We start from the raw sequence: 18,419 nt of genomic DNA, 5'->3' as shown, positions 1-18,419 counted from the left end.
TCTATTGAAACCAATGTCATTGCCCATGATTGCACTAGGAATAAATGTGGCTCTTTTATGTATTTATTTCATGTACTACCTCTCCATCTATGCTAATTGGGGTGCCCAGATATGTGAACTCCTTTGTGCTAGTTATCTGTCAAACAATCCATCCCCCCTTGAATTCCATTGTACAACTAGTCTGATCTTCATCTTCCCTGTATTGATCTGTAACCTCTGTGAATGCTGCTTGTCCCTCTTGTGTCTTGGAAACCAGTGCAGGACTATGTACAAACTCAATCAGCTGTTTGCCTTCCCTGATAATTCCTAATTTGTTCTCCCCTTTTGTCCTTACCTACCTACTTCAATTCAATGCCAGAGAGAAGATAATCTGTGGCAGATACATTCTTGTCTCTCTCTAGATTTTATGTCAGAAAACAGCCTTTATTTTGGTGAGCTGGCTTTAAAAGGAGCCACTGTCAAATGCCTATTATGATAATTATACAAAATCACTTTCACGTGGGCTGTTTGAGGAAACTGATGAGGATAAGATGGCAAGACAAGGTTCCGGATACTGACGTTCTCATACGGGCAGGCATTCCAAGCATCCATACTCCACTGATGAAATCACAGGTGAGATGGGCAGGCCATGTCACCAGAATGTCAGATGAGTGACTGCCAAAGAAGATCTTTTACGGCAAGCTAAAGGAGGGAAAGTGCTCTCAGGGAGGCCAGAGGAAACATTTCAAAAACTCCCTCAAGTTGCCCTTGGAGGGTTTCGGCACAGGCCCCGAGTTCTGGGAAGACCTCCTTCATGGTACTTCTATTTGGCGAAATGTCATCCATGCTAAAGCAACAGTCTGTGAGTGGAGGAGAACTGCTGAGGCAGAGCAGAAGTACCTGCAGCGTAAATTTCGTAACAGCAGCATGTTAGCTGTTAATCAAGCAACCCATGATGGCGTCTCTTGTCCAGTGTGCCACAGACAGTTCAAAGCTCAAATTGGCCTGATCAGCTACTCTGTGTTCACAGAAACCAAACCAATCGGTGATGTCATGGCCATCTTCGAACTCAAAGGATGAACAATGGTAATTGCAAAAGGGTCTGAGATTTTCAGTAAAGATTGGCCCAGATCCTAAACGCCCAAGAATTTCAGAAGAGTTTGAACCCACATCTGACTTTTATGGCTGGCCTGTTTCCTATAGTAAGCCAAAGCAAAAGCCACCCTGACCTCTGAGGATCTGGTCAATCTCTACTTTACTCAGTTTGAACTTTTAATATAATTTAATTTAATTTTGTTTTCTTTCCTTCTAACAATCTAAACTCTGGTTATTTCATCATACTCTTTTTAGTTTATGTTACATTTTTTACAATTCTTTATCAGGTGTAGTATGGCTTAGTATCTTACAATCACAGCTGATAATATAACTGAGTTACATTGTAAAGATGCACTGCAAATTAACTCATGACACTTTGACATCTGGGTCTTCTCTCTTGCTGTGGCTACTTAGTCATCAGTATAAATCCCATCTGTTGATAGTCTTTTAGCACCAATACTTCTGTGGCACCATTAGAAAATTCTTCCTGTAGGGAATGAGTACAGGCTGAAGAATTATTTGGGACTGCCTTGTCTACTGCTAGTCAACATTTGGAAAAAGTGGTTAAATTGTGACAATGCTATGTCAAATTTACATGTAATGAGAAACCTTTATTCATACATAATATATATTAAATAAAACCTGACTTATGTATTTGAGCGACTGCATCGCCTCATGGCATTGACAAACATGCTGCTTCTTGGTTAAATGTAGCCACATGGGTTGCAAACATGTCTCTCCATCTTCATCTTTCGGTTGCCAGTTGTAAGTATACTATGTCTTTCAGCCTGCCTTATAGTTCAGCTACTGGAAGCTCAATGCTATTTTTAATTCATCAGAGTTTTCAACTGGTCTTTCATCTTGTTTTTTTTCTCTTATCCATTTATGTGCTTTCATATTTTTTCCATGTAAGCCATGCATACCTCCTCCCATGCTTCACAGTCCAGCTTGCTCTTCAAACCTTCTTGCTGTAGTGTTTGTGTAACAGCTCATGGGTTGGTGGTACACCAATGTCAAAAATCTAATTTTTAAACAGAGGTGGAACTGTCTCTTCTATCTTTCAGAGGTTCTCCACAGAGTTTTGTTTCCCTCCAGTCTATCTTCTTGGTGAGGAATAGCATCTCTCAGTTGGGCTGGGTAGCTATACTCCCCAACAGCTCCTAATTCTTTTCTGTCTATGACAGGTTTATTTTCTGTCTATGAAAAGAAAAGGAGTACTTGTGGCACCTTAGAGACTAAGCAATTTATTTGAGCATGAGCTTTCGAAAGCTCACGAAAGCTCATGCTCAAATAAATTGGTTAGTCTCTAAGGTGCCACAAGTACTCCTTTTCTTTTTGCGAATACAGACTAACACGGCTGTTACTCTGAAACTTTTCTGTCTATGGTGATCTTCGCTTCTTTTCTATTGTGATTGAACCGCATGTTTTCTGTAAACTTAGCAGTGCATCTTCCATGCTTTCTACATTTCCATCATTTCCCCCCGTCTGCTTCTCCTGCAGACAGAAATTAATCAAGCTCTTTATACAGGATGTAGAGTTAAAATAATGTTTTGGGACCTCGGGGCTCAGATAAATCTTTTATCTTCGTGACATACACAAAATATCAGTTTTTTGTTGGCGGGAAACGGATTCACAGTCACAGCTCTCACAGTTGTACAAAGTACCTATCTCAGTCTCATTTGTCCAACCAAATAATTTCAACTCGATATAAAGAGGAGCATATTCATTTATCTACTCAACATTTCTTTATAATTTTTAGGAGCATTAGTGCCCCTGTCTGGCTACACTCTCACAATCTCCATTTTGTATCTGGGCATCGTGTGTCTCACAGTGATATGTGCCCAATGGCATGTTCCATGAAAAAAACTGAAGATCTGATCCAGAGCAAACCCTAATTATGTTAGTCACCCTTAGTTGTACGTTACCAGCTTGCAGGACCTAAACCCACAGTATGTGAATAATTTTGCACAAAAAGTGAAATCCAACATATCTTCAGAATGTCCAGTCATGTCACTTCACCCAATGTCCTTCACTGAATTTCATTGAGGGAAAATAGTACAGTAGAGTAAAAAGTAGGAAAGAGAGGAGCTGAATTCAAAGGACTCAAGGTCCGTCGTCTTCTGCTCTTGACAGCACTCACAAACCACTCAATAGGGAAAACATGGAAATAGTGTAGGTTGCAGGTGGAAAAGAAATTCAAGAGCAAAATGTGAAACCATTTGAAACCCCCTAATATCATTCTATGGATATTCTTCTCTGTTTTAAAAGAGTAAAGGGAGGACATTGTTTCAGTTGTTTTTATTTGCTGACAGAGACAAAAGACAATTGTGATGTGTTCTCCTTGAGTGGAAAACAGCGAGGGAACGAATCCCAAATCAAATTACAGAAAAGGGGAAAAGAGAGGGTGAGGATGAACCAGTGAAGTAAGTGTGGGCATGAAGGGAGATTACTAAAGCTTAGAAGCTTTTTTAGTTTGTGCTTTACAGATGGTTGTGCCCACAACACCAGCAAGCATGTGGAGTGTTATGAATTCACCATCATTTCATGAATTTTGCTGCTATTTTCACAAAATGTCAGGAAATAGTCATCTTTTTTCAGAGACAACTGCCATTTGTTTGTGCAAAACTCCCCAAGCTCCAAGTGAGAAAAGTGCTTTTGAATTTTTTGGCTAAAACTGGGAAAAGGGCCCTTATATCCAGTAACGACCCCTCTCCTGAAGCCTGTTGGCACAGATGGACTCTAGCACCAGGACAGAGCCCCAGTGACTTTAATGTGGTTCTGCACAAGTAAAGGGATCCCCCTACACATGAGCATGCAGAATCAGGGCTAAAGCTGGACCAAAACAGGAGGTTACAGCACACAGATCTGAAGGAGCTCTCCTGATAGCTTTGGCAGTCTAGCTTCTAAGATCTCTGTCACCTTTAACCAGATTGCATAACCTAGACCTTAGAAAACTCATCAGGCTCTTCTGCCAGCCCATGTGGTCTAGCTGTCAAAAGATTCAGCAAGAAGATTAAGTATAAATCTTGACACTTAAATCTTGGGGTTTGATTACATATTTTTACCTGCAGGATGGCGCCTGGAAATTTTGCAGCCTTTGGTTGACACTGAAGTCACTGCTGGGGACCAAGCTACACTTAGCTGTGTTTTAAGTGAAGCAGTACCAGTCAGCGAAGTCGCCTGGTATATTAATGACGTGGATATCCAACCAGACGAGAACTGGGAAATACAGGCAGATGGAGACAGCTACAAACTGATCCTGAAGAAAGCCCAACCACATCATGCTGGAGAGGTGACTTTTGCTGCAAGGGATGCAATTGCATCAGCCACGTTATCTGTAATAGGTAGGTTTATCCGGTGTACATTTCTGCCAATTCTAGCCATTGGCACTTGTACCACGGAGGGCAGGACAAGAGGCAGTGGGTTCAAACTACAGCAGAGCAGATTTAGATTAAATCTCAGGAAAAACTTCCTAACTGTAAGGACAGCAGGACAATGAACAGACGCCTAGGGAGGTCGTGGAAGCTCCTTCACTGGAGGTTTTCGAAAGGAGGCTGGAGCCATCTGTCTTGGTTGATTTAGACACAACCAATCCTGCATCTTGGCAGGGGGTTAGACTAGATGACCCTTGTGATCCCTTTTAACCCTATGAGTCTATGCTTCTCAGCCTACAGGATCGAGCTGTATCACTCTGATTTTCTTACATCTGTGCTGTTTTCTGTTTCTCCTTCCCACAGATGCGCACACCAGCTTCCCCAGGTTAGATAAATTGCTGCTGTGCTATTCTGCTCTGACTGTCTCATGAAATGAAAATTAAACCAACTAGTGAAGAGATTTTTTTTTCAGTGTTTCCTTAGCTGAAATCCACCATTTTGTAACCTACGATTCTTCTGTGAAGTACTAACTAGAACTGTACATACTTGTGGAGAAACCAATTTTCTGAGCAAACTCTCTCTATCTTTATTTAAAACAATACTCTGCAAACTTACCAGCCTTAGGGAAAATTGAATTACAGTCAGTGAGGAAAAATTACCAAGAAAATAAAAGCACTTGAAAATGTGCTATTTTATCCTACAAAAACAACAAGGAGTCCGGTGGCACCTTAAAGACTAACAGATTTATTCTTCAGAAATGGGTTTTTTACCCACGAAAGCTTATGCCCTAAAAAATCTGTTAGTCTTTAAGGTGCCACCGGACTCCTCATCGTTTTTGTGGATACAGACTAACACGGCTACCCCTCTGATATTTGATTCTAGATTTTCATGGTCAATCTGATTGATGTATAGCAATACTTTACTTCACAGTGCACAGGTATCTTGCTGCTCATATTTAATAACAAATTAACTGTTGACCTTTTAGGTCCTGTTTGTCATTATGGGACAAATTTTCAGTAATGGCTTCTAAATTTTAGGAACCCCATTATTGGGGTGTGTAAGGAAACAGCATTTGTGCATGCAGAAAGGGTTATTAGACTTTGGGAGTTGTAGATGTAAACCCAAACAAGAAGCTGATAAATTGTGAATCCAAGACTTGCACAGTCAAATTGGAGGTTTTGGGTGCCCAAAATTAAAGACTAGGTTACAGTCTAATTTGGCCCTTAATTTCATAGTAAGAGACACTGCAGTGCCACCTAGTGGCAAGTAATTTTCTTGGAAAATACCCATGTAGTTTCAGACTAAAGAGAGGTTTCAGAGTAGCAGCGTGTTAGTCTGTATTCGCAAAAAGAAAAGGAGGACTTGTGGCACCTTAGAGACTAACAAATTTATCTGAGCATAAGCTTTCGTGAGCTACAGCTCACTTCATCGAACGCTTATGCTCAAATAAATTGTTCAGACTAAAGGGGGGAGGGATAGTTCAGTGGTTTGAGCATTGGCCTGCTAAACCCAGGGTTCTGAGTTCAATGCTTGAGGGGGCCATTTAGGGATCTGGGGCAAAAATTGGGGATTGGTCCTGCTTTGAGCAGGGGGTTGGACTAGATGACCTCCTGAGGTCCCTTCCAACCCTGATATTCTATGATTCTAAGAGAGCTATTTCTTTCTTCTAAACCAGAATGTATATTGCATGATAAATCCTTATGGATATGCTGAGGGTAATTATCAGTCCCCAAGTAATCTGCAGGGACACGGTTCCAATGTTTTCATGTGTTTATGCTCTATTTGCCGGTTTACATGGAGAGCGACACCATAGTTGCACAAGTATTGGAGCAATTTCCGTGAGATTTACGAGAGTTTTTGTGCAATCCTGTGATAACTCCATTTCCATTAGAGATGGACTGTAATTAAAGTTTGGGCCTGACCATCCCTGAACTCTGGGCACCTTCTGACCTGATTTTTGGAGCTTTTGGCTCATCTGTACTTTGTCTTTGATTGGACAAGGTGGCATTAAAAATCACAAGAATTGGGAAGGTTCCATGGTAAATGTTAGGAGATCTAATGTGGTTGCAGTGAGTTTATTGCTTGTCACTAGAGCTGGGTGAATAATTAATTTTTTTTGGTTTGGCCTGGAAACCGCAAAATCAGGGAAAATATTCAGTTTCGTTCTGAAGACTTTCGGAAATGGTTGGCAAATCAGAAAAATTGGTTTCAGGCAGGCAAATATGTGTGTGTCCCCTTTATAGCCTTTAATCCAGTGGTTAGGGCACTTGTGAGGGACCGGGGTTTGAATCCCTGCTCTGAATCACATGAACAGAAGATTTGAAGCCATGTCTCCTACCTCCTAGGTGCTTTGATCAGCAGGGTATAGTCATCCTCACACTATCTCTCTGGCCCAATGACTATGTAAGTGTTTATATGAAGTGGAACAGCTTCAACAGGAGAGATTGAGAGCAGCCATACCCCAGAATAGTTTATAGCCAGGCTGCTTACCTGGGAGGAGGAGACCTGCTCCAGAGTGGGGATTCAGGCTTGGGTCTCCCACATCTTAGGCATGTGACCTAACCGCTGGGCTAAGGACAGATTTAGACACACAGTTTGCTGGTGAGAAAAAAAAAAACTTTTTCCCAAACGGTATTAATTAGGTCATGTTTGCCAGTAGTTTCGGATCAGCCAAAAATGCATTTTTGGTTGAATAAATTATTCATCCCAAAAATTCCACCCTGCTCTATATGTCACCCCCACCATAGATTACGGTACAGCACAGGTCTGCAGAGAGTTGTCAGCTGTGTGAAGATGTGTCTGATTTTCACGCAGCTCCGATTCATGGTGAGAGAGATACTGAAAGTGTCACTTAGATTTCTCCTTATTGTTTATAATGAGGGCTTATTTGTAATCTCACTAAAAAGCGACAGCACTTATTTTATACATCATTGGAACTCTGTTGTGCCCTCAGCCCTCCCTGATCCCCCGGAAGATCCAGAGATTTTAAGTAAGAGCAGTTGCTTGGTAACTCTGTCCTGGTTCACACCGCTGAGCGATGGTGGCTGTGCCATCATAGGCTACAATATTCAGAGGAAAACGCCTGGTAGTGGCTGGCAGCAATGCCACAAGGAACTTATTCAAAACACAGAGTTTGTTGTGGACAATCTCTCACCAGGCGAACCCTACAGATTCCGCATTTCAACTGTAAACAAAGTTGGTGCTGGTGAACCAGTGCGTTTACCTCAAGCTGTTCAGCTAGGTGAGAACTAGAGAAGTCCCATTATGCACTAAGAGCTGTTATAGGCCTGTATTTCGCATGGCATGTCTGCTTCACACATTCAAGGGACCTCACATGAGAGCTAAGTGTCCACACTATAGCATATTTCGGTGCTTTGTAGCAAACACAAAATACTGAGTCTTGGAGAGAAGTTGGTAAATTGTTCTGGACAGAAGCAAAGTGAAACCTGCTGTATTGTTTATCTGCTTGACATCTTTCTCTCCATACCGCAGCACTCAATCTCGTGGCTTGCAATGCATCTCTGAGTTTTGTCTGATCAACATAAGATTCTTTTCTCATGAAGACCAGATGGAATGACTGAGGCAGGGCATGCTGGAGTGGCTATATTACTGTGACTGATGGCAACAGAGACTTTTAGTGTGCATGCAAGGGAGATGCAGTGTTTCCTCCTTAAAATGCCTCTTTCTGTCTCTTTCTCTCTCTCTGATATTTGTATCTCTCTTGTAATTTAACACCTTGACAATGTACCTGTGGGTGCCAATTCACAATTGCTCCAGTGACTATTTGTGAAACCCCAGTGGTCATGGAGAGATAGGGAGCCATCATTTCAGTTTCCTCTAAGTTGTTTTCTTGTAAAGCCTCTCTCTACCTTCTATTGCAATGGTGCGTGTTTGCTTTGTATCATTTCTTCTTATCTTTTTTTGAAAACCCCTGGTAAGTTAAATTCCTAAGACGGGAAAAAGAACATTTAAAAAACATATTTGCCCATGTTTCTTTCTTCGGTCAAGTCTGGCTGAACTCAGGTGCACTTTAAATACTGGTGCCATGCAACTGTCATGTTATTAGAAGATCATCTATCAAAGTGATGAACATAACAAGACATTTTCTCACTATTTAAGAGTTGCTGGCTCAGTCATTAGTAACAAGAGTGAAGGTTTCATCATGTTTTTCAAAACCTGAGATGGAGGCAGCTTTCAAAATCTTTTTTCTATGTTGGATCTTTTCTTCAGAAGTTTAAGGGAGCGCCACTTCAGCTGGCTCTACGCTTCTAATTTACACTTCGAGCATATAGGAATTGTGAGACTACTATGGGCTACGTCTTGGTGGGGTGTATGAGGCTGTGTGAGAGACTTGGCAAAAGTGGGTGATGACCAGGCTAAGATTTTGTCACGAATATTTTTAGTAAAAGTCACAGACAGGTCATGGGCAATAAAGAAAAATTCACGGAAGCCTATGAGCTGTCCGTGACTTTTACTAAAAATATCTGTGCCAAAATGGGGAGCTCAGTTGCAGGGTCGCCACACCGCCCGCGGTGGCCCAGAACTCCCAGGGGTCCCCACAGCTCCTGGCCACTGTAGGCAGTGGGGGGACCCTGCGGCTCCCAACTGCCACAGGCTGAAGTCACAGAGATCTCTGGAAGTCACTGATTCTGTGACTTCCACAACCTCCATGACAAAATCGTAGCCTTAGTGATGACCTATAAGCACAAAAACGTAAGGGGGGAAAGCGCAATGGCTTCTGCATATAGCTGTAAACTAATGTGATCTAATCTTCTTGGAGAGCTTTAGAAGTTGTAAACTCTAAATTACAGCACTTTTTCCATTTACCTTCCAATGATTGGCTGCAGCAATTGAACAAAAATTTTAAAACACCAAAATTCAAAGCTTGGATGCTTCACAGGCTCTAATTTCCACCCGTTTTGGGGTCCATACAGCAGACGGGTGCATTCATTGATTTTAATGCCCTAATTTTTATAATTGCAGAGCCTCCATTTACAGTCACTCGTCCCTTAGAAGGCAAGTCGGTCTTGGAAGGGGAGGTGGCTGTCCTGGAGTGTGAATTTTCAAGAGAGACCCAAGAGGCAATCTGGGTCAAAGGAAAAGAACAACTACAGCCTGGAGGGAGATATGAAATAAAGTCTGATGGGAAGAAGCAGATACTCATTATTCGTGCGTTTAAACCTGAGGATCAAGGATTGTACACCTGCATGATCTCTCCTGATGTCAGATCCTCTGCCCTTCTGTCTCTTGAAGGTACAGAAAATGTATATCTAAGAGTTTTTATTAGTTCAAATTAAGGACACTCAATAGCCTCTCCATTGTTAATATTGGGAATTCAGTTTGCATTATAAACTCAATATTTCTCCTCCTGCAAATCCACAAGCAAAAACGTATCAGCCTCAAAATTAGGACATCATGTCTATTGTCGAGATACAATTTGTCTATGGGTTTTGTGATCAGACAAGAATTTCCTTATCAATGATACATTTAAAAATGGACACATTCACCAGAGTCCAAAACTTTGTTGCCACTTTATAGCGAAGAGTAAAACCAAAACACACACACAAACAGAAGTGAGACATTTTAGTTCACTGGAGTAATATAGCCACATCCTAGTGCTCAAGACTGTTGATTAAACTGTAATTGTAAGTCGTTAAGATTTTAAATGGCGATGTCCAAGTGTCTCATTGGCTCCCGCAGCCGTAAAAAGGGTCACCAGATGACTACTGGAGACCTACTGATAAGCTTTCATTTAAAGAAGGAAAATAAGTCTCTAGCTCTTTTCCATGCAGAGATAGAGCTCTCAGTGCAATCCAGTGGATAAGAGAGGGTTCTCAATGCAAGGAAGAGAATTGTTTCACAAAAACTAGCTTAATCGGATAAGCTGTGGGTAAATTAAAACACTATAAGAAAAATGGTGTTCACCACACTAGAAAATTTCTCAAATGCTTTTTTACCACATCCTCACTTGAGACCAAGGATGGTGGGAAAGAATTAAAATTGAGTTTACTGGATTCCTCAAGAGGGAGGGAAATCAAAGTCAAAGTAAGTGTATTTGTTCCCTACACAGGAGGCAACCATACGCTTTCATTCTGAATTACTTTCCTGTTAGGAAAAATAGTGAGAGAGAGCAAACTTAAAGAGAGAGAGCACAAGGCATGGATCTCCTCTGGGACTAGCTGCTGCAACTCTGAGACAGAGAGGCAGAGTTCTTACAAATTAAAAAATTCTTACATTGCAATTTAGACTTTCCCCATTCAGTGCCAGGGCACCTCTTAAAAATGCTACACTTTCCTAATGGCATTAGTAAAGCTGAAAATAGATAATGTAGGTAAAAATAGTGTTTACAAAACCTTTTGTACTGAAAATATTTTTTCTGCGCCCTCAGACAAATGCATAAAGTAGAGCCAGGTGAAGAATGTATGACTTCCTCTCAAATTCTCCAATGAGAATAGGTGTGTTCTTACAATACATGTTTTCACTGGTCCTCTGCAGGTTGATCCAGGATGTAACATAAAACAAACATAAGGAAGTACTTTTTCCTCACAACACACACAGTCAACATGTGGAGCTCATTGCCAGGGGATGTTGTGAAGGCCAAAAATATAACTGGGTTCAAAAAAGAAGTAGATAAGTTCATGGAGGATAGGTCCATCAATGGCTATTAGCCAGGTTGATCAGGCACACAGCCCCATGCTCTGGGTGTCCCTAAACCTCTGACTGCCAGAAGCTGGGAATGGACAACAGGGGATGTATCATTGATAAATTGCCCTGTTCTGGTCATTCTCTCTAAAGCATCTGGCACTGGCCACTGGTGGAAGACAGGATACTGGGCTAGATGGACCATTGATCTGATCCTGTATGGCCATTCTGATGTTATTACCACCTCCTATGGTCTTCACTGCAGGTCCTGTGGGGCATTGTTTCCATGGAGTATGTTCAGCAGAAAGCTAGACAGCTTTCAGTTTCAGAAAGTGACTGCATGTAAGAAGCTGAGTTAGACATTGGGGGATGCATAAACAAACAAAGGCAGGATTTGGCCCATCACTTTTATGCATGGGGGAGGAGGAGGAATTTGTTCAAGGACTGGCCATATTTTCTTTCTAACGTGTGTGATTTGTGCTTTATGCAGTGGTTAATTTTAATTTCAGTGATATTTTACTGCCTGGATTTGGAGTAACATTTTCATGTGATTTCTCTTGCCTTATTCACATGCTCCTTCTTACCGTCTTACTAACTGAATCCCAATTAGTTCCCACAGTGGCACTGCCAAAAGAGGCAGCCCAGAAAGCACGTGACGTGATTCAACTTGAAGAGATGGTGGATGGACATCTCCAGCCCAGCTTGCCACCCGAAGCTGCTCAGGAGGGGGACCTTCACCTCCTGTGGGAGGCTATTGCCAAGAAGCGAAGAATGAGCAGGGAGCCAACCCTGGATTCCATCAGTGAAGTGCCAGAAGAGGATGATAAACTTCACAAGCTGAAGAAGGAAGAAGTGGAGTCTCATTATTATTCAGAAGAATACTCCACCTGTGATGAGCTGACTAAAACTGGAGAAGCAGACTTCTCTTTCACAAGCTCAGACGATGAGTCTAGGGCTGGGACGCCTTCACTAGTTAACTACCTTAAAAAGGCCGGGAAATCTACTGTTAGCATTGGTAGCAAGGTTCAGACGGTCTCCACCAGTAAATTCTGGAAACACTGGGAGCAGTCGGGCGTCGAGACTAGTGAATCTGCACTCCCTGCCAAGCCTGCTGAACCAGAAACCATGGAAGATTTAGATGATCCTTCCATGAACAAAGCAGCTGTGAAAATTCAGGCTGCTTTCAAAGGCTACAAAGTGAGGAAGGAGATCAAACAGCAGGAATGTCCCGTGTTTGGTGATACCCTCAAAGATTTTTGTGGTGAGCCAGGAGGCACTCTCCACCTTGAGTGTGTGGCTCTCAGCAAAACTGATATGAAGATCCGTTGGCTGAAAGACGATGAGGAACTTTCAGATGGGCGCCATTATCACATAGACAATTACAGTGATGGAACTTGCTCCTTGATTATCACTGGCCTGGACATGAAAGACACGGGAAAATATACCTGTGAGGCATCTAATAAGTTTGGCAAGGTTTCCCAGAGTGCTAAGGTGGTGGTTGGTACCCGGGCACCGGATGCTCTTCGTAAGCACAAGCAAGTGAAACGCCTCACTGACAGTGAAACGGAGAGCTCTTCTGGCAGCGAACTGGATGATGCGTTCCGTAAAGCGGGAAGGAGGCTTCACAAGCTCTTCAAGTCCAAGATCTCAACGGAAATGTCTGATGTGGAGGAGGAACTCTTTGTCAGCGCGGATGAAGGGGAGGTGGAGGTGGTAGATCACCAGACGTATCGCGAGGATGATCAATACATCTACATCAAGTTTGAAATCTTGGCGGAAGCAAAAACAGCAGCCGGCCGGTTCAGAGAGATGTTTGCTGCGCTGGGTATCCCAGTCGAGATTGACATCCTGGACCAAGGCCTTAAAAAAATAGAGCTTCGCATAGGGAAAGCAGCACCTCCTGCTCCAGGGCAGATTCAACCCTTGGTGAAAAGACCTCCACCACCTTTACTGACTTCTGACACAGGTTAGCAAGGCCTGCTAGGTTCTTATTTAATAACCATATTTAGAGCTCACTTGGAAATTATTTTTCACCACAACAATTTTCTTTAAAGTTTGGGGGGTTGAAAACCTGAAAACAAAGATTTTTATCTTTTACTAAAATTTCCATTTCCAATCCTTTTTGCATTGTAAAAATGTTTTGAGGGAAAAAATTTTATTCACCTTAATAAAAGAACACACAATCGCTTTCATACAATGCTTTGAAAGCATCAGTTAACTAAGCAGTTCTGAGAACAGCCCTTTGGGATAGGAAACCATTCTCAGCCCCGTTTTACAGAGGGAGGGAATTGACCCAAGCCTTACTTTACAGTGGTGATGCTGCAGTGTCTGGAACAGCTCTTGGAGAATAAATTAGTCCTTTTTATAAGGCAAATTCTACTGAGTAGAGTTGGGAGAGGAAGGGGTGGAAAGCGGTTTTCCCATTCCTTGAAGATTTCAAGATATCAAAACATTTTCCAGACCTGAACTGGGGCAAAAAGCCAAAATATTTGAAAATTTTTATGAACTGGAAATCGGGGAAAAAAATCCTTTTGGTTCAATCTGAATATTTTCTTTCAATGATTTTGGAATGTTTTGTTTTGATAATTTCAAAACAGTTTGTTTCGATTTTGACCATTTTCAATTTTTTTTACTAGAATTAACTGACATTTTGAAACAAAACGCCATTTAGAATTGAAAAACTGGAATTTGTCTTTTTGAAAATGTTGAAACTAAACCATTCAAAACAATTCAAACATTTTCCAAGTCATAAAACATGTCAAAACTGACCCTTTCGCACAAAAAGTTTTGGTTTTGAGGAAGTGGCATTGGCTGATGAAAAAACATTTCACTGGAAAATACCCAACCTAGGCTACTCCTTCACTGTTTATATTATGGAGGAAGGGCACCTCTCTATTATTTTAAAACGTGCCAATCAGCATCACTGCAAGTCCCTTCCTCTGACACACCACACAGCAGCGTTCTTGAAGTGCATCTTTACCAATTAACACTGCTGGTTGTTTCCTTTTCTCTCTTCCAACTGTACCATATTCAGCTCCCATGTTCATAACTGAGCTTCAAAACCAAGAGGTGCAGGACGGCTACCCAGTCAGCTTTGACTGTGTTGTTATTGGCAAACCTTTACCCACGGTGCGCTGGTTCAAGGATGGGAAAGTTATCGAAGAAGATGACCATTATATGATCAACGAGGACCAGGAAGGGTGCCACCAACTGATCATCACCGCCGTGGTCCCTACTGACATGGGTGTCTACCGCTGCCTTGCTGAAAACAACATGGGAGTTTCTTCAAGCAAGGCGGAGCTGCGAGTGGACTGTGAGTCTTGAGGAATGATTGAAAAGACTGAATATTATGAAACAAAATGTTTTATAATATTAATGGGGCGTGTGAGTGGTATTTGAATAAGATGCATATTTGCACATTTGTTATAATATTATGCATAATATTAGTAGGGGAGTGTGAATGGGTGTTGAATAAAGATGCATATTTATTCTGGCTGATCTGAATAAGTGAATCTCATTGGCAGGAAAATCATTTGTTAATTAAAAGGTAGATGAAGTAGCCGTAAGCTTAATGATTTTGTGGGGTGTATTTTCTCCCATTATCATGACCCATGTTTGAGGGTGATGCAGCTTTTGGCAACGTTGTCACCAGTGTAACTGGATTAGTTAGTTGCTGGGCACAGCACATTCATTCCCAATGGTCGGAGAAATCTCACATGAGAAATGCACCATAGGGCCATACCCAGTACATTGTGATCTGAGATTGAGTTCCCAGCTCCCTCTCTCTCCACGAAGGCTGTAAGCCTTACGGAGACAGCACACTCACTCCTGGGGAAAAACGTGTGTGGCTTCTCTCTTGCAATGCCCTCTGGCTGGCTCTTGCAGTAGCATTGGTGGGGCTCAAAGGGAGACACATCTAGCTGTCCTTTGTCTGGAGGGGGCAACAGGTCAAATGGGTGGAGATGAATGAGTATTAAGAAGGGGAATCACGGAGGCTGCTGCTCCCAATAATGAAATTTCAGAACCTGCAAGGACCTTTAGCTGTAACTGTTACGAACAGCAGTGGTTACAAAGTGTGGATCATGGTGAATGTCCATTTTTCCTTTATCAGTGACCAGTACTGATTACGATACAGCAGCAGACGCGACAGAGACATCTTCATATTACAGTGCCAAAGGATATCTCTCAAGGTAAAATATGAATGACACAGCCGCGGTGACTGGAAAACATGGCACAATGTTCATTTTTATTCATGAGTGTTTGGATTTAGATGGGTTCAATGGGAATCAGACAGCCATGATCATTACAGTGGTAAAGCAAAGGCTATGTAATCTGTGAATGTAATTTCATGTCAGTGCTACCTGCTTATAGTGGGCTTGGTTACAGTGAAATATCAGCCCTGTTGTGTCTGCTTTGTGCTGCTCCCTCAGTGCAAAACAGCCAGCAGCCTGGCTGCTTCAGCCCCGTGGGAATTCCTTCCTGGTGTAATGAACTCCTCAGTATGGGATTGGGAGTGGCCAGGAAAAGAAAGTGAAGCTGAAACTGCTGCACTGCCTTCAGGAATGACCATTAGGGGTCATTGGCAGCTGAGTGCTCATGGCTTCTCTAAATTATACCAGGGACTGAGATGGCTCTGACTGTTCCTGAGATCCAATCCAGAATCACCTTTAGACCTTAGAGTCCTCTTTGTCCCCAACCTCTCAGCAGTGCCGGGTGTATCAATGAGATTTTAGCCAATTGTTTTTGATGGGATTTAACGCATGTCTGATTTTACTTTTCAGCCACATGTAGAATGGCTGGAATCCTGGCGTTCTGTTCCCTGTTTTGGCACTGATCTGCTGTGTGACCTCGGGCAGTTTCCTTAACTTCTGTGCCATAGGTTCCTCATCTATGAAGTGGGGATAACGCTGCTTTCCCACCTTTGTAAAACACTTTGAGATGTACAGATAAAAAGTGGTTTCAGAGTAACAGCTGTGTTAGTCTGTATTCGCAAAAAGAAAAGGAGTACTTGTGGCACCTTAGAGACTAACCAATTTATTTGAGCATGAGCTTTCGTGAGCTACAGCTCATGCTCAAATAAATTGGTTAGTCTCTAAGGTGCCACAAGTACTCCTTTTCTTTTTACAGATAAAAAGCTTGTATTGTGAATGGGGCTGTTAACACTGCCTGTTTTTCAGGTTGCCCACCAATTCCCATTATAAGACCCTGTTTTCAGCTGCTTATGACTTTACCAAACTTTTATCGTTTGGGCTAAAATTTTTGATTTTCAAATGTCTGCTCAGCCTGATTCTCCCCCCCCCCCCCGCCCAAAATTGCAGCCAAAATGGTTCTGTCATTTCTGAGAATGGGGCTTGGGGGGGTGTTGTTTTGACGATGTTAAAAAAAATTCTGACTACTTTTGTTTTTAAAAGCTCTAGTGTTCCTACGATTCGAAGCAGGAACTTGAAATTTGGCAAAGGGTGGGGTGTTTCCCTTTTGTCAGAGATGTGTCTTTTGCAGTCCTCATGAAAATCTACCCAAATTTGACCAATTGATAAGCCTTTGAAAAATCCCAGTTCACACAGGCTCAAGAGAGACTCCTTAGAATTTACCAGCTAAAGTCAATAAAGATTCCATCCATACTTGGGCCCTGGGCTGCTGTGGGTCACGTTGGGTCTGGGCACCTGAATTGCAAACCGCAAGACTGTCTCTCCCATGTTCTAAATGACCCCCCTGATGGGCCCTGGTGGTGTGGAGGAGGAAGCTGCCTGATTTGAATGCAGTGAGGACAAGAGTTGGACTTGTGGTGGGGAGAGTAGATTGGTACAAGGAGTGTAGAAGGAGGAAGGGGACTGGAAGTTGGGGTGGGGGAGACTGGGAGTGGCTGGGGAAGGAGACTGGGATAAGGAGCCAAAGGGCTGACCCTGAGATTAGCTGAAGAGCCTGGAGAGGAAGATTAGGACTGGGAGCCAGTGGGGTGGAGAAAGGGGGAGGCATCTGGAGGCAGGGTGGAAGAGAGAAACAGATTGGATGAGAAGTCAGGAGGGAGATAACGTAGACTGACTGTACAAGGAGACTGGGACTAGGATGAGAAGCTTGAGGAGAATGTGGCTGGGAGGGCGGGCCCTCGGTGGAAAAGAGAAAAGACTGGGACAGGGGCAGATTGGAGGAGATCGGGCAGAAGGGATCATGCCTGGGGGGAGTCGAAGAAGAGTCTGTGCCTACTAGAGTGCATTCCTCTGTAGAGCCTAAAATGGAATATGCCAATTCCTCCTTTCTTTCCGACTCTAATCTATACCTAGCCGAGAACAAGAGGGAGTAGAATCCACCATGGAAGAGGAGCAGCTGCCTCAAATCCTAGATGAGCTTCATGATATTCACGTGGCCCCTGGAGCATCTTTGGCTAAATTTCACCTGAAGGTCAAAGGTAAGGGGACCTATGACATTTACAACAGTCCCATCTTGATATCTGTGAACGTGTGTGGACAAGGTTTTCTCATATGCTTTTGCATGCAATTGTGCTCGTAATTTGTGCACTCAAATAGCACATTTGAAATAGTAGTCACAAGTGTGTGTATGCGTAGATGACCAGCACCTAACTGGGCAATAGTTCATGCAAAGTAAGTATTCAGTTGTGTGGTCATATCCTCCGTGATTAATTGCATGCACACATTTCTGGAAATCTAGTCCTATAACTCTCTTTTTTTTTAGGTTTTCGGTCATGAAGATCAACTAGTCTCTAAATGCATTAATTGCTGTGTTGCCAGGAATGAAAAGTACAGTGTGGGCATGCTAGTTTTTAAAAATAATGCTTACAAATATGAACCATTGCCTTTCATTAGTGTTTCAGGGTAGATGTACTATGTAATGATTAGTTCAAGTGATAGTAGCTAAGACCCAAATTGTCTGCTACTTGGGATAAGCCTATATAGGGGACAGAAAGCTTCGCTAAATCATGGTGTTTTCTTCTTGATCTTTCCATCAGTGTGTGTGTGTGTGGGGGGGGTAATCCCATCCCCCCAAAAAAGCAGAAAGGTGGTTTGTCCCCCCAGAATCAGCAGATTTCCCCAAAAGCCACACAAAGGCCCAGTGCCTCCGCCCCGGCTCTGGGATATCTTGTTGTCCCATCTCCTGTCCCTTATCTGTAGAAGACCTACACAGTAGATGTGTACCCAACCCACCTCTGTGACCTAGACCCTCCCTCCACTGGCCCACCCATTCCACCTGTGTGTATCCCTGACCTCACAGTGAAACGTCTGCAACTTCTGGGTGAATAAAGGAAAAAAACTACAGAGATGTCACTGCCCCCGTCTGTGGTTTCCTGGAGCACTTTTACTGGGTTGGTCTGCT

General features: G+C 42.7%; 1 protein-coding gene across 1 annotated transcript in view; it reads left to right on the top strand.

The window, feature by feature from the left end:
* Positions 1–18,419, top strand: part of OBSCN (obscurin, cytoskeletal calmodulin and titin-interacting RhoGEF) — a 289,193-nt gene that overhangs the window by 180,091 nt on the left and 90,683 nt on the right. The window contains exons 73-78 of the mRNA XM_074946416.1: positions 4,146–4,418; positions 9,432–9,701; positions 11,701–13,056; positions 14,125–14,403; positions 15,202–15,280; positions 17,372–17,496. Coding sequence (XP_074802517.1) covers positions 4,146–4,418; positions 9,432–9,701; positions 11,701–13,056; positions 14,125–14,403; positions 15,202–15,280; positions 17,372–17,496 — 2,382 coding nt within the window. The remainder of the gene's footprint in view (positions 1–4,145; positions 4,419–9,431; positions 9,702–11,700; positions 13,057–14,124; positions 14,404–15,201; positions 15,281–17,371; positions 17,497–18,419) is intronic.

This window comes from Natator depressus, chromosome 2 (genome assembly GCF_965152275.1).
Source record: "Natator depressus isolate rNatDep1 chromosome 2, rNatDep2.hap1, whole genome shotgun sequence".
Taxonomy (NCBI): Eukaryota; Metazoa; Chordata; order Testudines; family Cheloniidae; genus Natator; species Natator depressus.
The sequence above is the reverse complement of the archived record's forward strand: the minus strand, read 5'-3'. Positions and strand labels throughout refer to the sequence as shown.